General features: G+C 42.8%; 1 protein-coding gene across 1 annotated transcript; it reads left to right on the top strand.

Moving 5' to 3' along the window:
• The first annotated feature begins 1668 nt into the window (after nt 1–1668).
• On the top strand, nt 1669–18283 carry LOC148121005 (hepatitis A virus cellular receptor 2 homolog). The gene is made up of 6 exons (XM_087909613.1): nt 1669–1948; nt 3146–3484; nt 5131–5214; nt 9432–9472; nt 11485–11611; nt 16839–18283. The coding sequence occupies exons 1-6, from the start codon at nt 1891–1893 to the stop codon at nt 16844–16846; spliced, it is 657 nt and encodes a 218-aa protein (XP_087765739.1). The 5' UTR covers nt 1669–1890; the 3' UTR covers nt 16847–18283.
• Nucleotides 18284–24753: the final 6470 nt, after the last annotated feature.

Raw genomic sequence — 24753 nt, 5'->3', positions numbered from 1 at the left:
TGCAACACCCAGCAGCATGTGAACTCCTTGTCTGAGCCTGGATCAAAACAAATCAATTAAATAATATTTTGGAGATAGGAGAATTTGGTTACAGTCTAACATGAGGAATAGAAAATCATTGACACTTTTCTTTGTTTGGAGTGGCAGTGGTATCCTGGCTACACAGAAAGATTTCCTCTTTTTGGAAATAGATGTACTTTACAGTGTGAGACGGTGGTGAAACACATCTACAATTTTTAAAAATGACTTCAGCAAATCTAAGACAAAAGATACAAGAAATAAAAAGTGTTTTGATACACCATTTTGTCAAAACAAGAAAAGTCAGCTCAGTGGTTCACAGTGACTTCTGTGTGACCCTGACAATCCAAGTCGAATCCCAGGAGCCTACAGTGGAGGAGAGAACCAACTTCTGGACGTGTCCTCTGACCTCTGCACACAGACAAGCTCCTTAGTCCCCCTCCCCATCTCTGTCTGACACTCCCTCCCCTTCTCTTCTGTTTCTGTTCCCCTGTATCTCTGTATCTCTCTCTTCCCTTCTCTCTCTCTCTCTTTTACACACACACACACACACACACACACACACACACACACACACTTAATAAGAAGGGGTAAGAATATAGTTCGCTTTTTTTTGGATGTTTCCAGAGACTTGAGGAAAGTAGGAGTCTAAAGGGTTGCAATACATGGAGGGAGGGATGGGAACAAGGTTCCTAATATAAGTTTTTCATATTCCTGTAACTTTTTACCCATTTGAACATGTAACTGGCCTGGATGTTCTTTGTTCTTCAGTTGTTTACATATTTGGAAGATGCTGAGGTCTTCAAGAGATGAAGCCAAGGGGAAATTGAATAGGTCTCAGGGAGGACACCATTCTTAGAGGGACGGAAAGTAGTTGTTACAGACAATTCAAAATCGGAATGCTTTGGGGCCTTTGCATACAATGCTGACACAACTTCTTCACCATTGTTAACAGAGGGCACTCTGTGTAGCCCAGGCTGGCCTCCTACTCAGTGATCCTCCTAACTCAGCCTCCTGAGAACTGGAATTATAAAAGAACGCAGCACTTGGAATGGTGTCTTGATTATTTTCTTGTCTCAATACCATTATAAACAAAGTTAGTCAGACACAATAAGCTTATAGATTGCACTCTAAATTGTATTACCAAGTATTAGAACTGTACTCTCAATTGGCATAGAAATAATTTATACATGTAAAGATAAGAAATATAACATTCACTGTTTATTTATTTATTTATTTAGCCAGACAGGGTTTTCTGTATAGGCACTCCTGGAACTCCAGCTCTGTAGATCAGGCTGGCCTTAAACTCTGAGATCTGTCTGCCTCTCTCTGCCTCCCAGCTACTGGGATTAAAGGTGTGCTCTACACGTCCGGCTTCATTGCTTCAGCTCCCACTCCAGGCGCTGCGGGCACAGCAGTCACGGGCTTGACTGATGGAGAGGGACCTGACAGCATGAATACTGGAGTGACATGTTTATAGTTTTTGTTCCTCAGTAACCAGCTGGGTTTACACATGGACTGTCTCAGGCTATTTTATCTGAGATGTTAGGAGACTCTTGTTGTGACTAATACTTTTCTTTCCTTGAAGTATTGCTTCCTTTTTGTTGATTTCATGTGAAAAACGTCAGAGTGCCAGCAGGCTCTGCCTACTGTGACATGACACAGAACAGGGACGTTCTCAGTTGTGACTAGCTGTACTAACATGGGAACCTCGTGTGGTCAGACACCCTGGGAAGTAGGTTGACCCTCAGTGGGTGTGGTCAGCCCTCATAATGCTGTGGTAGACAGAAGTTAGAGGAAGCACCATTTTAACTGGAGATCTAAGGCTGTGCCTACACTGAGCTGGCCTCTGCTTTTCTCTGCCAAGTACTAATGTTTTCACGTCTTATTTTCAACTGTGTCCTGCTGCTGTTGCTACTGCTACTTGCAAGTAAGTCTGGGCCGGTAACTTTTCAGATGGAGAAAGATGATTACACAGAGGGCAAGACAGAGATAGAGGAAGGGTGTAGTGATGCTATTTCTAATAGCAGATGTTGGGAAGTAACCCAGATGTCAACAGTGGGAGTCCGAGTAAGTAAATTAGACATATCTATGAGAGAAGCAGGGAACCTAATTGAGCAACCTGATACAGATGCTGGGAATTGCAATGCTAGAGAGGATCAAGGTGCCCAATTATGCGTGTAAGCATTGCCAGGAGGCAGCAGTGTGCGGATGTTTTCAATGCTTGAGCTCCAGGAAGGGGAGCTGGGGGGAATGGGAAGAATTAGGAGAGGTGGTCCTGCTTTCATGTATCTTTTATGTGTTTTGAATACTTTTCATATAGATGTGTGTGTGTGTGTGTTGTTATAAAGTAATTTAAACTTCAGTACGACATTTAAAGAGTTTCAAATATGCAAGCTACTAGTTTTGTTTTGTCAGAACTTTTATTTCCTAAAGAGGGAGAGGGAGAGAGAGAGAGAGAGAGACAGACAGACAGACAGATTGAGAATTAGATTACCTTTCCTTTGCTAATGAACAGACAGCTAGCCCACTCAGGTGGGCCATTTTCCTGGCCAACAATTCTCATTTTTCTGAATGTTGATTCCATTTGCCCAGGTTTTTTAATCTTCAAAAAACTGTTCACAGTTCTCTTTGAGGGCTGAAAAGTATGTGTTTTTGTCAGAATGGGGGTGAGGATCAAGGGCCCACAACACATGGGAACTGAGAGACATGCAGGTTCTCATGTTCCTTCTCTGGCCAATGGAGGCAGGCATTTTAGGGATGCGCATAGGTTGCCCAAGCTGGCCTCAAACTCACTGCATTTCTGCCACAGACTCCTCAGTACAGGGATTCCAGGCAATCATCACTTTCCGGACTGCTAATTTGTTTTTTGAGAGATGATTTCATCGTGCAGGCTAGTTTGGGATCTTCCTGTCTCAGCCTGCCAAGCTCCAGGATTAGAGGCATGGGCCATCATAGTAAGTGTCTGAACAGGACTCTCTGCTTCCTCTGCCGACAGAGAATCATTGGCACCATCAATCCTCCTCCCGACAGGACAGCCAGAGTTCCCTCTTTAATTCTATGATGCATTACCAACAGAAATGGACTCACCCCCTCACCGTCTCGCCCTCCTCCCTTCTCTGTGTAGGGTCTTTGGGAGATGCAGTTATAGTCGAGGTCGGTAAGAATGCATATCTACCCTGTGACTACACTCTACCTGCCTATGGGACACCTGTGCCTGTGTGCTGGGGCAAGGGACCCTGTCCTTGGTCACAGTGTGTCAACTGGGTCCTTGGCACTGATGAAAGAAATGTGACATATCAGAAATCCAGAAGATACCAGCTAAAGGGGAATTTCCTCAAAGGAGATGTGTCCCTGACCATAGAGAATGTGACTCTAGCTGACCGTGGGACCTACTGCTGCAAGGTACAATTCCCTGGTCTAGGGAATGATAAAAAAGTAAACGTGAAATTAGACATCAGACCAGGTGAGTAGACCTTCCATGTCCTCTTTGTCTATAAGAATCACCCGTGGGTCATGATATCATAATACACATATAGATTATTATCACCTCTAGTTACAGTCCTGGGGGTGGCATGGAACAGCCTAGGATGAAGAGGCCTCACCTGTAAAGATCAATGATGTACCTGCCATGTGCTTTTGTACTCAAAAAATGCAGCCTAGAGAAGGGAACAATAGGCCTAGACCAGAGAGAGGTTCAGGACCCTGCCCGATCATTAGATTATGTGGAAACTTCCTTTCTTTAAATTAATTTTTGCTTTAATTTTTTCATACTATACATTTTGATCATACTCTTCCCCTCTTCCAACTCTCACCAGATTCTCCCCACCTTCCTACCCACACAACTTCATATTCTTTCTATCTCTCAGACACACACCGACACATACACACAAAGCAAAACCAAACACCCTGCCAACAGTCAGAACAGAGGAGTAAAATCAAAATATGAAAAATATCAAACCAAAAAGGTACCCAAAGTCAAATGGAGTCTGCACTGGCAGGGGGCCTGCTCTTGGGTGTGGCTGGGATACCCAGTGACACTCAGTTGGAGGACGCTGGACTGTCCCTGTCCCAGCTGGCGTTAATGCAAATAGTTTCTTAGTTAGAAGTGGGGATCCATGTCCACTTCGCTATCTCAGTGCTGGGATTTGTGTAGCTTAAGTCTTTGCATGTCTGTGAGCACTGTCGTTGTGTCTGTGAGTTCTTATGGGCAGCAGTCCCGTTTTGTCTGGAAGACTGCTTCCTTGGGTCCATCTACCACCTCTGAGTCTTACTATCTTTCCACCTCCTTCTGGTGCCTGGGCCCCACCTGCAGAGCAGAGACATTGCTGTATCTGGGATGAGTTCTGAATTTTCTTTTCTTTTCTTTTCTTTTTTTCTTTCTTTCTTTCTTTCTTTCTTCCTCTCTTTCTTTCTTTCTTTCTTTTTTTGCAAAAACGTACTTCAGGTAAGTCAGGAATATAGGCTATTGGGTTGTATGTGCGTCTTAAGGAGGTGTATATGTGCATATCCTTATGTTTTGAAGTTTATAATAGATAGGGTTAGGTATACAGCTCAGCAAAAAACCCTTTGTGGCCATCTGGAACAGAGTTCAAATCAACTATCCTTACTAATTGTGTAACACTGGAGCATTACTTCATGTGTGACCTCTTCAGCTGTACGATATAGTCAACTATCACTGAAAGGGTTCTACAAGGTGATGTGTATGCAGAGCTTCAGTGTGACCTGCCACGTGGCTGTTGGTTCCATCACTGATTAGACTGTAGCGATGGCAACCACGTCCTGCTGTGGTTATGTGTCTGAAGTGGGTGCTATCTCTCTGTGAATGTGGCCATGCCGGTTTGAAGGTGACAGCATCTGTCTCTTCATTTCTCATCTGTCACGTGTTCTCTGCTCGTAAAGCCTCACTCCTGGGCAAGCGAGAGGGCTCAGTGGGTAAGCTCACTTACCGCCAAGGTTGATCCCCTGAGTTTTGTCTTTGTAACCCACACGGTGAAAGGAGAGAACCGACTCCAGAAAGTTCTTCTCTGACCTTCACATATCCCTCTTTCCAATAAATAAATGTAAAAAGAAAAAAATCCTCATCCTTATTTTTTTTTTTCCTGAATCAAGCCAAGATTGCCCCAGTTGTCCCTGCTCGTGGATACCCTACTCCAACTTCTCCGAGAACCCTAACCACCAAGGGAAATGGCTCAGGTGAGACATAAGTACAGGCGTATGTGTTTAGCTCGGATCTCAGAGTTTAGAGTATGATAAATAGCTAAGAAAATCACTTTTCGCACTTGAAATGTTGTTTGAGGTGAGTGATGTGGTGACCACACATGTTGGTCCCTGAGTTAGGATTCTGTAGAAGTCACAAACTAGCCAAGTGACCTGGGCCAAGGCCTTTCAGTTCCCTAGGACTCTGGTTCCTCTTGTTGTCCAAGGGGTGTGGCAAAGAGACCTCTGGTTTTCCTCTCTCAGGAAAAATAACATTGCCCCCATGGAGAACTTGATTAGGATGTGCACAGGTTTTGCTACACAAAGAAAGAGAACCATCTACCATTGCCATCATGTCATTTAGAAAGAGTCATTTGGGGCTGTAGAGATGGTTCAGCTATTAGAGGGTAAGGTTCCCAGACAACATGGGCTTCCTCTTACTTAAAGTTTTAATTTTATTACATTTTAATATCTCTCTCTCTCTCTCTCTCTCTCTCTCTCTCTCTCTCTCTCTCTCTCTCTCCATGTTCCATGGATGACATGTGGAGATAAGAGAGAAACTTAGAGGCACCTGCTCTCCCCTTGTCCTATGTGAGATGAGGGGACTGGACTGAGGTCTCAGGGAAGTGCCATTATATGTGGGGCCATTTTGCTGGCATTTAATTAAAAAAACTTTCAATAAGAAATGATCCTATTTTGGTTAGATATTAAGTAAACTTAGTGTAAATGATTATTGTCTCATTTATATTCTGATTTACTCTGGGCTGGCACTGTTGTTTATATCTGGGATAAGGGATTGATTTGGTGAAATCAGGACCCTTTCTAGTTGAATGTCAACCATCAGCTTCCTCAGATGTCAGCTGCATAAGCAGGAGCTCAGTTCTTCATAGGGTCAAGGTTAGAAGCTGTCCCAGGAGACAAATGAGACAGAAAAAGCTGACCCCAGGGCACACTGATCAGGGAGGTTAATCTCATCTCATTTCTGGGTAGAATTCTGCTCTTAAACTCAATGAAGTTCTTTTCATTTTTCTGAAATGGGAGAGGAAAATAGGTGAAGTCCCCTCTCATTATGTCATATAACTCACAAGCTATGACTTTTAGGATTCAATAAGAAATTGAGACCATAATGGTTAGTCCAGTGTTTGGTCACAGTGTGTTCTCAGGGTACATTAGCGTCTGTCACCAATGCTGTTAGTATGGCCAGAAGGCAGACTGAGAAAATGGTTCGGTGCTGCAGTGAGAGTAAACTACATTCAGTTCTCCTGGCCAGTTCTGGTCTCAGTAGTTAGTGCTGCAACAATTCTCTGAAGTTTAGGCTTCATGTGTCATGAGCAGAGTTCTCTAACATCCTGTTTCTGGCTTGGTGTGTTAGCGCGGCAGGTGAAGCCCCTTGCCACCAAAGCTGTCAACCTGGGTTAGATCCTAGGTCCCCAAATGGTGGAGAAGGATCTCCCCAAAATCTTCCTCTGACCTCCATATATACACCATAGCATGTCCCATGAGCACATACACACACTTACTTGTAGGCACACATGCATACATGAACATTAAGATAAAGAAAACTCCTTTTCTTTATTTAAAAATGGCAAAATAGTGGCACATATTTAAATACATTACACACATATATTTATATATAACTATTTTATTTATATTTATATATTCTATTTATATCATATATATATATATATATATATATATATATATATATATATATATATATATATATATATATATTTAAAATGAAGATTAGGGTCAGGCATGATGACACATGCCTTTAATTTTAGCATTTTGGAGGCAGAGGCAGAAGGATCTTTGTAAATTCCCATGCCAACTTGATCTATATAGCAAGTTGCAGTACAGCCAGTGTTACATAGAGAGAGACCCCATCTTAAAAAAAAAAGAAAGAAAGAAAAAGAAAAAAAAAGAAAAAAGAAAGAAAGGAAGAAATCCAATGGAATAACTATAAAAAAAAGCTTAATAGTGCTAAGAACCATTGCTGGCACCTCCGTGCCGAGTAGACAGTAACTGTGGCATCTCTATACATTCATGGCCATTTTATTCCTCCTCCCTGCCGCCTGTTTCTAGTGCAATCTTCAGTTCTCCTAGTAAAACAGAAAACAACATTACAGACATCTCTTGTTCTTGTTTATAGCGAAACGAAATGGAGGAGAAAAGTAAATAGGTCAGGGCTGGAGGTACTGCTTACTGTCAGAGTCTTTGTCTAGCCATGGAAGCCCTGAGTTTAATCCCCAGCAAGACATAAATCACACAAGCCTGCTATCCCTCACTCTGGAGGGGAAGGTAGGAGGATCTTCAGGAGTTCAAGGTCACCTGGCTACAGGTAGGGTTTGAAGGCAACCTGGACTACCTGAGACACAGTCTCAAAAAGGAAGAGAGAGACAGAGAGAAAGAGACAGGGAGTGGGAGACATGGAGGCATATACACAGAGACAGACAGACACACACACACACACACACACACACACACACACACACACAGAGAGAGAGAGAGAGAGAGAGAGAGAGAGAGAGAACAAGTCAGTCTTGCCACTTAGACCAAGAATCGCCATGATGGGGAAGCAGAAGTGACATTTCCATTTCAAATATTGCCTGTGGTGAAGATTCCTGTTTACTCTGAAGTTCCACCCTGTGGTTTCCCTGTCTTTCATTCCTTTCAGGTAATGAAGACAAAGCTGGAACTCTTTCCCCCTAAATGATGTTAGGCTGAGATCGTCTTTGCAATCTTTAAACCACAGTCAGTTAGTTAGGCTCACATTTGCTAGTCCTACTTTCTTCTCAGCATCTTTTAGCACAAAGACATGTTAAACTTGGTCGCAGGCCCTTCCTGAGTCTATTATCATCTGATTTTTTTGTTCTTGAATCTCCTTATGTACTGCCATGTCTTTGCCCAGTTCCTGGGACTTGACCGCTTACTGAAGTGGAGAGAAATGAAAAAATTGCAAACACATAGGCACGCCCAAAAGCTGGGTTCTTAGATGGTAGAGCCTAAGCACCTGGGAATCTCAGCACATTTCTTATATGGAGTTGAACAGGGAGTTGGGGTTATTACATATGGCTGAACAAGGAGGCAGGTTTAGCTTGGTAGGGAGCAAACTCTGGAGGGGAGCATCAGGCTGTGAACATCAGGCCAGGAGAAAGACACAGGAGACAGTTTCTGAACATGCTACCAGCAATCATACTTGAATCCCTGAGGAAGGCTTTGGCAGTCCCAAGTCTCTTCCAAGGAAGGCTTTGGCTCACTCCCATGGGGCTGAGGCACTGGAGGAGCCCTTGACATTGCTGGACCCGTGTTAACCGCACACATTCACTCAGAGCTTCCTCTACTGCCCTCAATGTACTATATTCAATCTTATTCAAAAGTCCAGGGAAGCCATTTAATCTATTTATGTGACTTATTACTATTACTGTTTGGCATATGCTGAACCATCCCTGCTTCTGTTGATGAAGTCATTTTGATTACAATTTGAGGTTTTTTAAGATTATTTTTATTTATTTATTTATTAAAAATTTCCACCTCCTCCCATTTTCTTCCCACTCCCCGCTCCCCATCCCCCTTCCTCTTCAGTCCTAAGAGAAGTCAGGGTGCCCTGTCCTGTGGGAAGTCCAAGGCCCAATCCCCTCCATCCAGGTCTAGGAAGGTGAGCATCCAAACAGACTAGGCTCCCAAAAAGCCAGTACATGCAGTAGAATCAAAACCCAGTGCCATTGTCTTTGGCTCCTCAGTCAGCCCTCATTGTCAGCCACATTCAGAGAGTCCAGAATGATCACATGCTCCTTCAGTTCCAGTCCAATTGGCCTTGGTGAGCTCCCATTAGATCAGTCCCACCGTCTCAGTGGGTAGACGCACCCCTCGTGGTTCTGACTTCCTTGCTCATGTTCTCCCTCCTTCTGCTCTTCATCTGGACCTTGGGAGCTCAGTCCAGTGCTCCAATGTGGGTCTCTGTCTCTATCTCCATCCATCACTGGATGAAGGTTCTATGGTGATATGCAAGATATTCATCAGTGTGGCTATGGGATAAGGCCAGTTCAGGCACCCTCTCCTCGGCTGCCCAAAGACCTAGCTGGGGACATCTCCTTGGACACCTGGGAACCCCTGTAGAGTCAAGTCTCTTGTTTATTCTTTTCTTTGATCTGGAGTTAAAAACCATTCTTAAATATTGTCTACTTCCTCCCCTTTGTATATGTGTGTGACAGAGACACAGACTTTGGGAACCCTCCAGGATAAAAATCTAATGGTAAGTGACTTTGCTGTGTGTGCTAACATTATGATCAGTTGTAGACTTCCTCCAGGCCACCCCTTTGGTGGGAAAGCTTGTGCCTTTCTTGTCTTTACACTCTGTGGCTTTTATGTGTTGACAGGTCTGACCATGTAGGCCTGTTACTGATAGAAGTCGGGTGTGAGCGTGAGATTTCTGGCACGTGTTAAGTGTGGAAAACCCCCCAAAAGAAAGAAACGTTTCATCTGTCTTTGCAAATGCCACTACTATGTGTCACTGTGAAAGGTCCCTTGCCTTTCTTTTCATGTTTTTCATTTTGATCTTGTTGTAGCTTTGAGACAAGTTGTCATGTAGCCCAGACTGGTCCTAAACTTATTATGTAGCAAAGAATGATAAAGAACTTCCTGTCTTCCTACCTCCTCCTCCACATAGCTGCGGTGCCCAGCTTGTATTTTGCATTTTTTAAAATTCATTTTTATGTAACAAGACATGACTCAGGAATACCCAGAAGCAAGAATTTATGTCCTAAACTATTATGTCCTGAACTAGACAGAGGAAAAAAAACCACTAAAAAGCCAGCTAGCAGTAGCAACTTTAGTGACTGGATACTGAATTTCTCAGTGAGTAAAGGCACTTGCCCCACAACCTGACGACCTGAGTGTGATTCTTAGAACTCATTGTGGAGGCAAAGACCTGACTACTGAGAGTGGTTCCCTAATCACCATATACCACGGGATGTATGCACATGTATGTGTGTGTACACACAAACCAATGAGAAATAATAATAAATAGGTAAGACTAATAAAACCAACTTTTTAAGGCTGTGTCTAGAGGCCTGCATTCATCTAATTCAGTCCCTTGTTTATGTGCTCACAGTCAGTGCCTGGCATCTTGTGTGCTTGTCTCTCTCTCCCCTCTTTGAGATAGAGAGCACCTTTAGAACTTCTGTTGCCCCAAGTGCTTAACACATAGGGCTCGTACACAGGCATCTTGCTTTTGCAGAAGTCACGTGTAGTGATTAAATGGAGGATTTAACCTCTGAGATTTTTTTGCTTTCATTGTTTATTATTTTATTGTTTTTAAATGTAGTTTTTATTTAGCCTTAGATTATTTTGTTCACAAATACAGTGATTTCAATAAGATTCACTTCATCCCCACTCCAGCTCCTCCTAGTTCCCTCTCATGTCTCCTCCCACATCCGTGTCTTCTTCTTGTTCATAACTTACTGAGTCTAATTAGTTCCCATATATACAAGAGAGCCTTGGGTCTTTTTGAAATGGGGTCTTGATCTATACTCCAGGCTGGCCCCAATTTGCTTCTTTCCAGCCCTAGCCTCCTGAGTTCTGGGATTATGTATGTATATTCACCGCTATGGTTGGACGTCTTATTTTCTTTTAAAGTGTCTTTACTATTACTGCCTTTGAAGGTGGGATGTGGACTAACAGTTTAGAAATAGAAGGATGTTCTCTGCGACTCCTTGGTATCAGAACTAAGAGAAATAGTAGTAGTGTTTACCACTGACGGAGTGCTCATAAAGAAACAGGTTCCGTGCTAATTGTCTCAATCACTCCACAGGGTCCCTGAGCTCTTGGGGATATGGGATTAGAGGTGAGACCTGTGTGGTTGAAAAGTCCTGGCTCTTGTAAAACTGCTTTTCTGTGCGAATGGTGGTTTCCCTGAAGGACTTCCGGAACTCCCTCCCTCTGAACACACAATTTTGAGGCAGTAGGATCCAGAATCCAGCCTCTGTAGGGATGCAGGCAGGTGTGCTGCAGAGTGACTTCTATACCCCAAGCACGGGAGGGGGGGTGCTTTATCTCCTTGTTACCTGCAAACATTGAGCTAACCCATTTCATTCCTCTGCTGACTGGGACTAGTCTAGAAGAGGACAGATCAAGGGAGGCTTCATTATTCCTGCAATCCTGAGAGACCATGAAGAAGAGTGGTCCTCCTCTTGAATCACAAGACTTGTTGAGCATATGACCAGTTTCTGGGCTTCTCAAGCTTGATTCCTGTTCTCTGTCCCACAGCAAACTTCCACATGGACCAATGAAATGAAAGACTCTGGAGAAAACATCAGAACGGCTGTCCATATCGGAATAAGAGTCTCTGCTGGATTGGCTCTGACACTCATCTTTGGTGTTTTATTCCTTAAATGTAAGTTGCTGGATTGTAACATGAAGGGGCCTGCTTTTTTTGGGTTTCTGTCCCACCCGGTACCCCACAGCTGGCAAGTCCCAAAGAAAATCATACAGAGATCTCCATAAGTTATAAAACTGATTGACCCATTAGCTCAGACTACTTATTAGCTCTTGTAGCTTATATTAACCCATTATTCTTATCTATGCTAGCCCCATGGCTCAGTACTTTTCTCAGGTTACATCTTGCTTCTCAGTGGTCTGGGCAGGAATGGGGAGGGAGTTTCCTCTACTTCCTGTCTGGTTGACCCACCTATGCTTCCTGCCTGGCCAACAAGGGAAGTAGAGGTGGGGTGATGAGAACAGGAATATTCTGGGAAGCAGGAAGCTCCCTCTGCCATTCCTGCCCAGACCACCAAAGAGGTAACATGTGAGCTGACAGCTGAAAAAGGTACCAAGCCATATGGCTAACGTAGATAAGGATAATGGGACAACATAAGTTATAAGAGCTAATAAGTAGCCTGACCTATTGGGCCAATCAGTTTATAATTCTATGGAGTCTTGTGTGTGATTTTCTTTGGGAATTGCCGGTTGTGGGGTGCTAGGCGGGACAGATACCCCAAAAAGCTGGCTCCTCATGTTACAATGATTGACAGAATACAGACAATTCTCCCACACCACTCCCCCCTTTTTTTAACAAAGGAAAATATCCATAATCCATTTTTTGGGAATGTGGGCATAGTATTCCAGGCTACTTCCAGCTGGTTGGGGACTCTAATAATCTTATGGGGACCTAAAGAAAATTTAGAATTATCATCAAGTCCTGACTGGAGTATCCTATGAGCCTTGATCATCTCAGGCAGCAGTCTTGAATCTGTTCTGGATGCAGAACTCAGACATCTGTTCCTACTGGAGATTTCTCGGGTGGTCTTCCTTGATAAAATCTGATTTTTCTTAGCTCAGAATGAGTCCACAGCCTCTTATTTCCTGTGGAAACAAAAACAAATCCTCTTCTTCAAAGTAACATACACTTTGACTTGAATTTTGAAGTCAAGGTATTTTCAAAATACCTATCTTGGATTAATTCAGTAGCATTATTAAGCAAATATCTTTTAGCAGCTGTTGTTCCTTCCTCAGCATTCAAACAATTCACAAGGAGCATAATAACACACAGTATCAAGATTCTCTGTGTATTTTCCATCTTTATGTGGCTTTACTTTAACCTGTATTTCTTTTATTTTTACTTTTAATTTTTGGCTTTTTGAGATAGGTTCTCTGTGTATCTTTGTCCTAGAACTCCCTCTGTAGACCAGGCTATCCTTGAACTCACAGAAATTTGTCTATCTCTGCCTCCCCAGTGCTGGGATTAAAGGTGTGTGCTACCACACCTTGTATTCAGAGATCTATCTGTCACTGCCTCCCAGGCATTGAGATTAAAGGTGTGTGCTACCACACCTTGAAGTCACAGAGGTCAATCTACCTCTGCCTCCCAAGTGTTGGGATTGAAAATGTGTACCAACACACCCAACTACTCTTTTTTATTTTTAAGGACTTTAACCCTTTTTTTAAAGCCTGCATATATTTTTAACACACTGTAAACCATTTAGAGGTTTTTTCTTTAAATCTCTCTTTACTGTATTGCTCTTTCTTTTTTTGACCACATGAACCTTTAATTTACTAAGCAGTATGAAGAAGATTAAAACCGTGACTTTGATGGCTAGATCCAGCCCATTTCTTAGCTTTCTGAGATTTCAACCTCATGACTCAGGTGCTGACTGTACCACAACTCTATGGTGTTTCAAGGTCCCTGCCAGTAAGCAAGCTGCAACAGTGTGCTCAGAAACCACACTCAAAAGTCAGACTCCCTGCCTAAAAAAGTCAGAGTTTGCTCTGGAAGGATGGCCCAGAAAGCTGGCATTTTAAAAGGGTGCAGCTTTTTTCCTACTATGTTTGAAAACCAAAAAGAATGTGGTCAACTTTTCATCAACACCATTTAAGTGTTTAGTGGCAGGACCCTTTAAAAGAGCTGCAAGGTTTTGCAGCTAAAGCTGAGTCAGGAAGAGTCTCTTAGATGAAAGCACTTGCTTGCCTCTAGCAAGCAGAGCAGACCCGATAAATTGCTTCTACCAAGAAAACACGCTTTACTCTATTCTTTACCAAGCTTTCTCAGGCTTTCTGTGGATGCAGTTATCCATGTGGGTGCCAGATGTGTTGCTTTCATTGGTTAAATAAAGAGACTACCTTGGCCTTTTGATAGGACAGCAGCTTAGATAGACAGAGTAGACAGAAAAGAATGCTGGGAGAAAGAAAGCAGAGTAAGGCAGATGCCATGATTCTCCGGCCCTAGATGGACGTATGTTAGAATCTTCCTGGTAAGGCACAACCCCATGGTGATACACAGATTACTAGATATGGGTTAAAGCAAGATGTGAGAGTTAGCCAAGAAGAGGCTAGATATAGTGGGCTAGGCAGTGTTTAAATGAATACAGTTTCCGTGTAATTATTTCAGATAAAGCTAGCCAGTCAGCGGGAAGTGGCCTGCCGCTCCTTTTACAACACTGGATGGTGCTTCTTTTACTTTCTGATAGAGAATGGTTACCATAGGAGCAGTAAAAAACTAGATAGAGATACAACTTTCTAAGTAAACCTGAAGGACACTCACTTGTCTTTCCACACACTGCCCGTAACATCGCCCATAAATGGTGATCTTTTAAACTTCTACCTATGTGGTAGGTAGACACTATGCTAAATGTTTTACAGACATCTTAGTCATCAACAGTTATAAACTAGGAGGTACTATTCCTTCCCAGTCTAGGGCAGAGGGAAGTAAAGCTTTCTGAGAACAGCTGAGTTTTCCAAGTTTCACTGTGAGCAAGGCCCAAGTCTAGACTTTCAAGTGTGGCAGACAACCAGAATGGCTATGTGGGTGAGTGCATCAAACCATGAAAGCAGAGAAGACATTTCCTGCAGGCTACAGAAACAAAGTTCCCAAAAATACCAGAGGAGGGTTCAACTAAAGATAAAAATGATACCCTTGATTTAGAAAAGAACATCATGATGGTTTTTGATGGCGTGTTCAATTTCCCTTTTAACCTCTCTTGTATCGCCTTGCCCTAATTTAGAGTATTCCTATGTGAAAAATAAGCTGGGATCACTGAGGCAAGCTCGGGTCAGTTCCTTTTCTGCTCAGTCTTGTAGATCTCTGTTGTTTTTCTCCTCCTCCTCCTCTCCCCCCTTCTTCTCCCCACTTTTCTTCTCCCAGGCAGGGATACCTTGCTTGGCTCTCACTGTTCATCCTGGATTGTAAATCAGTTTTGGGAGCCCCTCTCTTGTTACCATGCCTTCTAGGGATGTATCAGCATTCTGATTTCCCAACCATTGTGTCTGAATTGTTACGGAAGGAGCACCTTGGCTCTGACAACTTGTAGCAAGAGCTGAATGGTAGATTTTGCTTTCTGGAGCTGGTATTGAAAGTATTGCTTTGATTTTAGCTGATGTGTCTCTCATTGGGTGCCTGTTATATTAAAGATAATGAAAGGGCTAGAGACACCCTGTGGTAATGCCTTTGCACAGACCCAAGCTCAGTTTCCAGCACCCACAACTGCCTGAAATTTCATTCCATATGGATAGGGATACACCAGTATTTACAGTGTATTTACATTCTGGATTCATGTGCACATATCCGTACATATACATACCCATATTGCATAATTAAAAATTAAAAATTAAAAACCAACAACCAAAGGGCATTTATGTGGCATACATATACACACATCCAGAAAGAACTCTAATATACTTAAAATAAATATAAAGGTATTAAAAATTGATGAATAAAATCAAAGATCATGCACGTTAATAGCCAGGTCCTTTTAGATGTTTTCAGGTAAGTACTGGACGTTTGAGTGGGTCCCATGAGAGCAGGGGATTTGGAGCTTGATAATTCCTGTCGAAGCAGAGGGTGCAAAGGAACGCTGGCAAGCAAGTGCCTCTACTGCTCATACCGAGTTCTCATTGCTCAATTATCGTAGTTATCTGCCTTGTAGGTTTTTTTAGTTGATCGTATTTCTGTATCTCTTTCATTCTCTCCTCTGAAAATCTCCTGTACCTTCTCTATAACATATAGTTATCTGCGTTGTTATAAAGTCATTTAGTCTGTTTTATTTGGTTCAATTTGCTCTACACAGGGCCATTTTTATATCAAACCCCTCACCCCTCTGGATACTGTCTGCTACACCTACTTCTCCTTTGTGTGTCTGAGTTAATCATGGGAGCCGATGTGTTTTCAGTGCTTTCTGGCACAAGTGCCCAGTACACTTGCCTGTTATTGCTTCCATCATTGTTCTTCCCAGTAATGAATATGTTACATACCATACACTATTATTCTACACACCCTACCGATTGGAAAAGCGGTTCCGAAAGGTGAAAGGGTGCCCCGGGTTACACTGTAGGGTTTAATGGTATTAGTCTGAGGAATTCATGCCCTGAATTCCTTTCACTAACTGCTTCTGAGACTGGACAGGAAATACTCCTTATAGGAAAATGTCACCACCCCAAACCCAATATCCGTTTAGCCCCTTGATTTATCATAGCGATAAAGTGTCTTTTTTCCTAAAGGTTTATTTCTAATTTTATTTTTATTGTGACTCGATAGGCTGGCAGTCAGTGAGCCTTAGTGATTCTCTTCTCCCCCCCCCTTTACACACACACACACACACACACACACACACACACACACACACACACACCCAACACCCAATTCACTGATTACTACACTCCGGGCACTTCCTCATGACTTTTTCTGTCACTTATATCACACTGACTGATCACAGCTTCTTGACCCTATACTGTTTCCATACATAGGATCTAGGGATCTAATTCAGGTTACCTGCCACTCCTAACACTTTCTAAAGGCTCACCGTGCAAAACTGTAAACATACCAGCCATCTAGTTCCTAGCCCAGTTCCCAAGCATACATCCTGATTAGATAACCAATTATGCTGCTTGATATCTGTCTTTTTATATCTTTCGCTTTTGTGAAGGATGCCAATATGAGCTGATGTTTTTAGAAATAGTTCTTGGCTTGTTTGATGTTTATTGAATGAACCTTTCCCTGACTTTATACCGGGGCTCTGTGTGGCGCTGTTGTTCACTGCTGCAGTTTTCTGAGTATTGGTTATAAATGAAAGCTCTGCTCAGACCTGAAAGGTGACTTCTTCTGCCTTCAACACCTCTTTTTCTCTTTCCAGCTTGGTAGATCACATTGGAGCTTTGCAAAACACAGTGGTCATGAGGCCCTGAGGTGAAGACAAGGTCTACATTATGGAAGACAGTCTTCATGTCAAGAATTAAGTCGCAGTTGCTCACTGAGGATCTTCCTCCTCGATTGCAGCAGACAGAAACTGGATATGACCATGCTGAACACCTTTTAATCTCCAGGGCCATTTTCTGTGTTGGTTCATCTGGTGTCCCCACTTTCTATTAGTTGAGAGGATGGCCCTCTTGCTCTCTGCTCACACTCGCTGTTGATATCATGCTTAGTCTTGCAAGTCACTGGGAAGTGTTCTCTCAAACATGGACACTTCAGAAATGAGTGTTTTCCTTAGACCTTGTGCCCATGAAAAACAATCTTTGGTAATTCAGGAAATGGATTTCTATCTTAGTTAACAAAACCACCTGTAAGAGAGGAATAGGATTATAAAATTAAATGGGGGGGGGAGTTCTTAATTTAGAAGTTAGAAGTACTCTGTGATTATGCCTTGTTTATTTTATTGTAACTCAAAATGCCACTTTCCTTACCTTCCCTGAGTGACTCAAATCCTGGGAAATCCAGGTTTTCATTTTTATAATAGATAAATAGATAGAAGTTGAGTCTAATGTCACCATTAGAGGCATGTATGTTTTCTCCTGTCTCTAGAAATATGGTTCATTGTTATGTGGTTTTATATATAACATGCATCAATACCTTCTATAATTCCACACGGCTATAATCCTGGAACTCAGGAACAGGAGAATTCAAAGGGTGAGGTCAAACTGAGCTACATAAGCAATTTCCAGGCCATTCTGAGCATTGATACATTTTCTCAAAAAACAAACATGTCAGGGATAGAGGTTCACACCAGTATTCCTAGCCCTCAGGAAACAAAGGCAGGAGGACAGCCATGATTTCCATCCTTCCCTGGGTTGCATAATAAGTTTAGGTCAAGCTGGGATACAGAGAATTGCAGGGCTTCTGGGCTATTTGGTTGGAGTCAGACTCTGTGAAGTTGCCTTTCTCTCAGTGCCCATGCATTGTGTCCTGAATCTTCCTGTTCAGAGCCACCATGATGGGGAGAATTGTAGATCAGTTCTGTGAACATGGAGCGACAGGGCTAAGGGAAGCTGACAGTCAGAAAAATGGGCGTTGTTGCCCGGAAAAATGGCCTACCTATCTGGGATTTGAGCAAGTGATCTGTTCTCTAGCCAAAAAGGAGCCTCTTAATCAATCAGTCTGTCTGTCTGTCTATCTATCTATCTATCTATCTATCTATCTATCTATCTATCTATCTATCTATCTATCTCTGTGTGGTTCCCGTTGTATGTGAGTCTTTATGTATCTCTGTCTCTCTCAACATAGTGAATAAACACACTTGACAAATAAGAAGCTTGTACATTTCAAACTACTTGGAGGTTGTTTTACTGTTTTACATTAATTACTTTATAATACATTTATATGCAAGAGGTGAAATAGGGAAGCAGTGAAGCCATCTAAGATGTGTGTGGAATCGTGATTTTCTTTCCCACCTCTTCCATTCCCATACTCCCTACCCCTATAGCCCCCAAATCAAAGCCTTCTGGACACTTTGTTGTTACTGGAAATACACACACCCTAAGGAGACTTTCTGCATGCACGGATCTGCACCTTGATTTTCTCCATAGCACTGTGGCTGAGCAAATTCCACACAGGGTGGATCGATCAGGTTCATCATTAATATCATGAATGCAGCATATTTACTTACCTAGCTCCTCACACATAGACATTTAGCATGCCACAGAACATGTGCTGTTACAACCATCATTGCTATGACCATCCCTGTATCTCCCTCCTGCCATCTGTGACATACTGATGTCGCCACTGCTCAGCTGTGAGCTGAGCTGGCACAGAAAGCTCTTCAGTAAAAAGTAAAAGGAACGGGGCAGCTCTGGGAAGACTGTTTCCTACCTGTTTGTTCTATAATAGATTTCTACATCAGTATCTCTGCTGGGCTGCAGCAATTTGGCTATGCCAAAGTTCACCATAGACTTTAGCCAAACTCCTCTGACCTGCCGTTGGCTGAGCTGTGGTGGAGGGAAGGCTCAGTGCAGAGGGTGAGGGGCTTCAAGGTCTGTCTGCTCCAGGCCTCGGGGAATGCTCTGCAGTTTTCACTGTTCTTCCAACAGTGATATCAACCATCCTCCCCAGGCTAAGAATTCCCAATACACACGCAGCAGCCTCACCATCCTGGAAGCTCAGGTAAAGACTCTGAACCTGACATCCACACCCTTCTAGCTGCTCCTTTCCAATCAGGCTGTCACAGGGACTCTCTGGGCAGGGCAGCCTGCTGGAAGCTAACTGCTTCCAATATTCTGGGAAGATACAGATTTCCTTGGATTGTTTATTTCCCTGTTGCTGTTGTTCAACTCTTTATCCTGAAATAATCTGGATCTGCGGCAAAACTGCTGTGTCCAGCTTCCTCTCATGCCAGCCCTGTACACACCATGGAGCCTTGATCAAAACAAAGAAATCAGCATGGTACCGCTAACTGAGCCCTGTTCCTGACTGGGAGACCTGGGATTGGTTCCTCAAGTGTGAATGCTTTAACTGGGTGTGGTTGCACACAAGTGTAGTTCCAGCACAGGAGTGAAATTCCAGCACGAGGCAGGGGGATTGCTGGTGTGATGTCAGCCTGGATTACAAAACAAGACTCTGTCTCCAAATAAAGACCAAGAGTGGGAATATACCTCCATATAGTACATAAATAAATGAAAGTAAGTAAGTAAATAGCATGCAAAGATGATGATAATCTATGTAAAATATTTAAAAAGTAAGTGAAAAAGAGAAACATGGGGGTGCATCCTTGAAATCTGGGCTTCAGAACAGGAAGACCAAGAGTCTAAGATCAGCCTCAGTTATGGAGAATGAGGTTCCTGAGCTATAAGAGACCTCTTCTCAAAATAAATAAACAAAAACCCAGTCAAGCAAACTTCAAAAGAGGTAGAGTTTAACTTTAACATTGGGATTTCCCCCTCTGTCTTTCCCATTTGGCATTCCTACACTTCCCAAGAGAGATCTGTGGAATTGCTCTGAACTTCTAAACCATGTTCAGCCCTAATACAATGAGGACTCCATGTAAGCATTTTTAATGTTCTACTATCCATTTTAGAAGAAGCAGCCAATAGTGCTGGAGAAATAGCCCAGGAGTTAGAGGTACTTACCGTACACTGTGAAGGCCAGACTGAGTGTCCCAGCACCCACATAAGAAGACTCAACCCCAAGAACATCTGAACCCCAATTTTAAAGTGGGGAGAGGAAGACAGATTGCTGGACTTTTCTGCCCTCCAGTCTGACCAAATTCAGGAAGCCCTGGTTGAGGGAGAGATCCTGCCTCAAAGGAATAGGCACTCGATACCCTCATCTGTTCTGCATCTGCACGAACCCACACCCACATGCACACACGTGCATCTACTCTCTTTTTAATACACACACAAATGAATAAATGTCTAAAAGCACAGAAACAGACGACATTACTTTTAAAAACAAACTTTATTTAACCCAGAGTGCATTGCAAGTCATGTCATCGCAACATGGAATAGACAGAAAATCCACTAGGAAGAATCCACATTCTGTCGTTGTAAGCATTGGGAACTCAGTGTGTGTTTTACATTTGTAATGTATCTCAACCATGACTAGCTGCTTCACAGGTCCACAGCAATGAATATGTGGTGTGACATGAAATAAACGCATGTGGTCTTTAAATCAATTACTTGTAGATATTTTGCTTTGTTCCATTTCAAATATGGTTGAATGATATATGCTATGTACGAATCCATGTGCATTTAAATGTTATTGAGGTTTAGAATTCTAGAGGTGAACTTGGTTTGTCAAAGAGTGTGGTACTTTCTAAAACGCTATAACTATGAAACAATAGCTTATTTTAAAGCAAATAGCAGTAAGTGGATACCTAGATGCGTATATTTTTAACCTGGTGATCATGTCAGAAAACAAACAAAAATTGTGAGACAGCGTCTCTTGTTCCTCCTGCTGTCCTGCTGTCCCTGAAGTTCTTTTGTAGTCACTGATGACCTTGAACTTCAGATCCTTCTGTCTCTACTTCTAAGTGCTGGGGATCGCAGGTGTGCTCTGCCAGGCTGGGTGTTGAAGTCAGAGCTTGGTCTATGCTGGACACTCTAGTGAGGTGCATTCCAGGCCCTAGAAATCTAAATTTTTATCTCGGCATGGTCCTTTCCATTTTGCTTTTGCTTTTCAAATTTGGTTGGAGAATCCAGCGAAACTGGACGTGAGACAGCGCCTGGGGTGTGAGGCTGTGCACCTGCGACCTAGCAGTCAGGAGGCTGGTGCGTGAGGAGCAGAGCTGGAGACCCAAACAAACACACAGCAAAAGCAACAGCCTCCAAAGCAGAGTCGCATTGAGTGAAGCATCCAGGCCAAGCAGTTCTCACCAGTTTTCTGTGATTTTTACATTCATCCATCTCATTCCTTACTTCTCTCCTCCTTCTTCTAGGAATCAGTGTCCTAACTGGAGGCCTCTTCTCCTCTCTCGGTTTTCTAATAGTCCATACTTGTCACATGATAGTCTAAGTATTCCAACTTCCTCTTTAAGATTATCAGTCGGATTCACCTGTCCTGTTGTTGAGAACCTTTCAGCCATTTCCTGGCGGAGGAGGGGAGGACTGCCTTTCTCCTGCCTTCGCCAGCCCCTCCTGATCCTCTCTCCTTCAGCCACACTGGCTGGCTTCCTGTCTGTTTCTAGGATAACCTGAGTTCTCCTTGCCCCTCCTCCTATTCCATGCCTGTTCCCTTTCTCAGGACACTTCTCTGTGATGGTTTGAAGACCTGCCTCTTATCTCTCACTTTCCATTTTCAAATCGTTGTCTATAGCACTGCTCTGCTCATCCCCAGTCCGGTTTATGTCTTGGGTAGCTTCTTATAACCTACCCCTCCTATCAGAACTAGTCACTGGTAGCATGCCATACCTTAGGAGGCCATACATGCATGCACTAAACCACAGACACACGTACACACACACACACAAAATCAAATAACTTTTTTTCAGAAATATAGAAGAGAGAATAGAGCTTCAAATTTCAAGTTTTTCTCCACCCTGCTACTCCACAAATACTTTGAAGAATCTGGTGAGTTTTTCCATGGCATTTAAACATACCAACACATGCATGCAAATGTGTTAGCCTGGGGTTATGATGATTTTACAAAAATGGGCTCCTGTGAAATAGATAATTAGTTTTTCACTTACATTTCTTGAAAATATTTTGTCATATAGTCCTAATAAAATGCTAATAGTCTTCATAAATACACATTGTTATTAAGCAGATTGGCCTTATTTAAAGACTCCATCCAAGACTATTTGACATAATACAATATAAACTTCATATGGATGTGGGCTGTTCAGCTTACGGCTCAGGAGCTATGGGAGGCCTTGGAGTCTAGACAGCGTTATATATAACACATTAAAGTATTTTATTCTCAGCATGGAATAGATACATAAATCATTAAGAAGGGTTCGCACTCCTTCACCTTAAGTGTGATGAAGTCAGTGTGCATTTTCCACTTGTTACACATTAGGAGACCTGAGTGAAGCATTGTGTAGGCCCCTAAGATACGGCATGCTATTAGTGACTACTTTTGAGATAAGGGTTATTTTGTGATGAGCTCTCTAGAACAGTAACTGGACTAGAGATTGGTTGTTATAGATAACACATGTAAACTGGAGACGGAAAGGAAGGCAGCTTTTTCAAGCCATCAGAGAGAAGTGCCCTAAGAAAGGGAAAAGCCATGGAAGGGATGCCTTGGCCGAGAGACATTCTAGAAGCAGAAGAGAGAAAGTCAGTGTGGCTGACACATAATACATGTTATAATCCAGGCTGTGACTGTAACTCAGTTTTAGGGGACTTTGCAGGCATGCATGAAGCCCTCCATTGGATCCTCAGCACAGCAGAAACCTGGGTAGGCAGCACACACCTGTGATCCAGTGGCAGTGGAGGAAGAGGGATCAGTTCACGATCATCTTTCACCACAAGGGAATCTCAGGCCAGCCTGTCTTACATAGTGAGACCCTGTTCAAACAAAAACAAAACAAACAAACCAAAAGACAAAAACCAAGAACCCAAACCAAACCAAAGAAAACAACAACAACAACAAAAACCCCCACAAAAAACAACACCCAGCTTAAAACCTAAATGATTGTCCTAACTTCTTTTAGTAAAACCTAATGTTATTGAGTCCCTGTGACCCATCTGTCTCCCCCAAATGGGTGTGGGGGCAGCATCTTATACCCACGCAGATGGTGATGGGCCAGAAGTTTTAGCTCCAAACAGATCTGTGACCTTGTTCTCAGTGTCTTAAGAAGACCACTCACAATTAGTTGATTGTTAGTTTATTACTTATTTGGTTTTTAGGAGTGAGGACACCCTCAAAACTCATAACTGTTAGAAACGCTTGCTTAACAACATATTATCCTCTAGTTGCCAAAGGGGAAGTAGTCGTACACAGGGGGCTGGATGTATTCTTTCATTTGTTCCATTCTAACTTAAGCTACTAGTAAACAATTTTACAAAGCTGTTACTTGGATGGTATCCAGTGGATATAATAAGAGCCAGGTGTTCCTTGTACTCTTGCTCCAGGGTCTCCTGTTCCCTACAGTTCAGTCTTCTTTCCCAAGTGTGGTTTATTCGCTGCAAATTGAGAGGGTTGGTCCAGGTGCTAAAGTCCCTTCATTCTCCAGTCTTCTCAAAAGCAGCATGGTCACACCTCAGGTGAAGATCTTTGCTGTGCTTGGGAACAAGCCCAGGGGCACATTAGCAAAGCTCCTACTCCCTTGAGTTCTCCTACAGTCTGTCCATGTCAGTGAGCAGATGCTATCTAGGAGGTGGATTGGAGAACTGGGGAGACTCAATCCTCACACAGAACAGGTGAAAGCGTGGCTGGAAGATAAGGGTGGAATTATAAGAGAGACTCCCTCTTTATCCGCAAATAGTTCTGGAAGCATCCATCAGCAGCAGAGGATGAGAAGGAGAAGCTGTAACATGAAGTTTCCACTCTCTTAAGTACCAGGTAAGCAGGGTCATCTACAGACTCACGTTAGAGAGATACAATCATCATAGTACTCTGTGCAGTTTCGGGACCATATGGAGTGACGGATGGGATGCTGTGGGATTGTGTGTGGCACATTAGGACAATGGGGAGTGAGTCTCTAACATTAGGGAAACTTAGTATCCAATAGAGTTCTTTGGAATCTTGAAAGATAAAGCCTCATTTAAAAGGACTTCCACAGATGAGCTACTAAAGCCTTCTTAAGCAAAGTTAACATGACAAATGAGAAAAAGAAGCTGTAGAAAAGAGTTTGCTACTCTTGGATTGAGCCCTAATTATTGAGGCCAGTGTCTGTAAGTAACACGTGATATTGCGTAATAATAGGTAAGGGAGACCAGGGAGAAGAGGGCATACATATACTTGCTGTGGTGTTCACTGAACTTTTTTTTGTTTGTGAATTAGGAAATTTTGAAAGAAATAGCTGTATGCAATGTGAAGACCCTCAGTTGGCTGTAGACTCTTGAGGTTTTGGGACACAAGGTGAAGTAGCCAAGGGCAGCAGTAACTACAGTTTGCTTTAGTTGAGATGTTGGAGATGGGAAGGGGTGGTCAGTCCAAGAAGAAGAGCGGCTTTTAGAAAGTCCATTTAAGCCGGACAGTCCAGGGTAACGTCACATCATACTCCGTCCAAACCTGCCACAAAAGCTCCCTTAGCTTGCTCTATGCTTTTTTTTTTTGATTCAGAGAATCAAAGGTCTTTTGACTCACTGATAGAGCGAAGACTCATAGAATCATGTATTTTGTTGAAGACAGTAAGCAGAGATATAAAATAAGTAAAATCTTAGTATTATGCTAGT

The sequence above is a fragment of the Myodes glareolus genome, chromosome 9 (genome assembly GCF_982192425.1).
Source record: "Myodes glareolus chromosome 9, mMyoGla1.1, whole genome shotgun sequence".
In the NCBI taxonomy this organism is placed as follows: Eukaryota; Metazoa; Chordata; class Mammalia; order Rodentia; family Cricetidae; genus Myodes; species Myodes glareolus.
The sequence above is the reverse complement of the archived record's forward strand: the minus strand, read 5'-3'. Positions and strand labels throughout refer to the sequence as shown.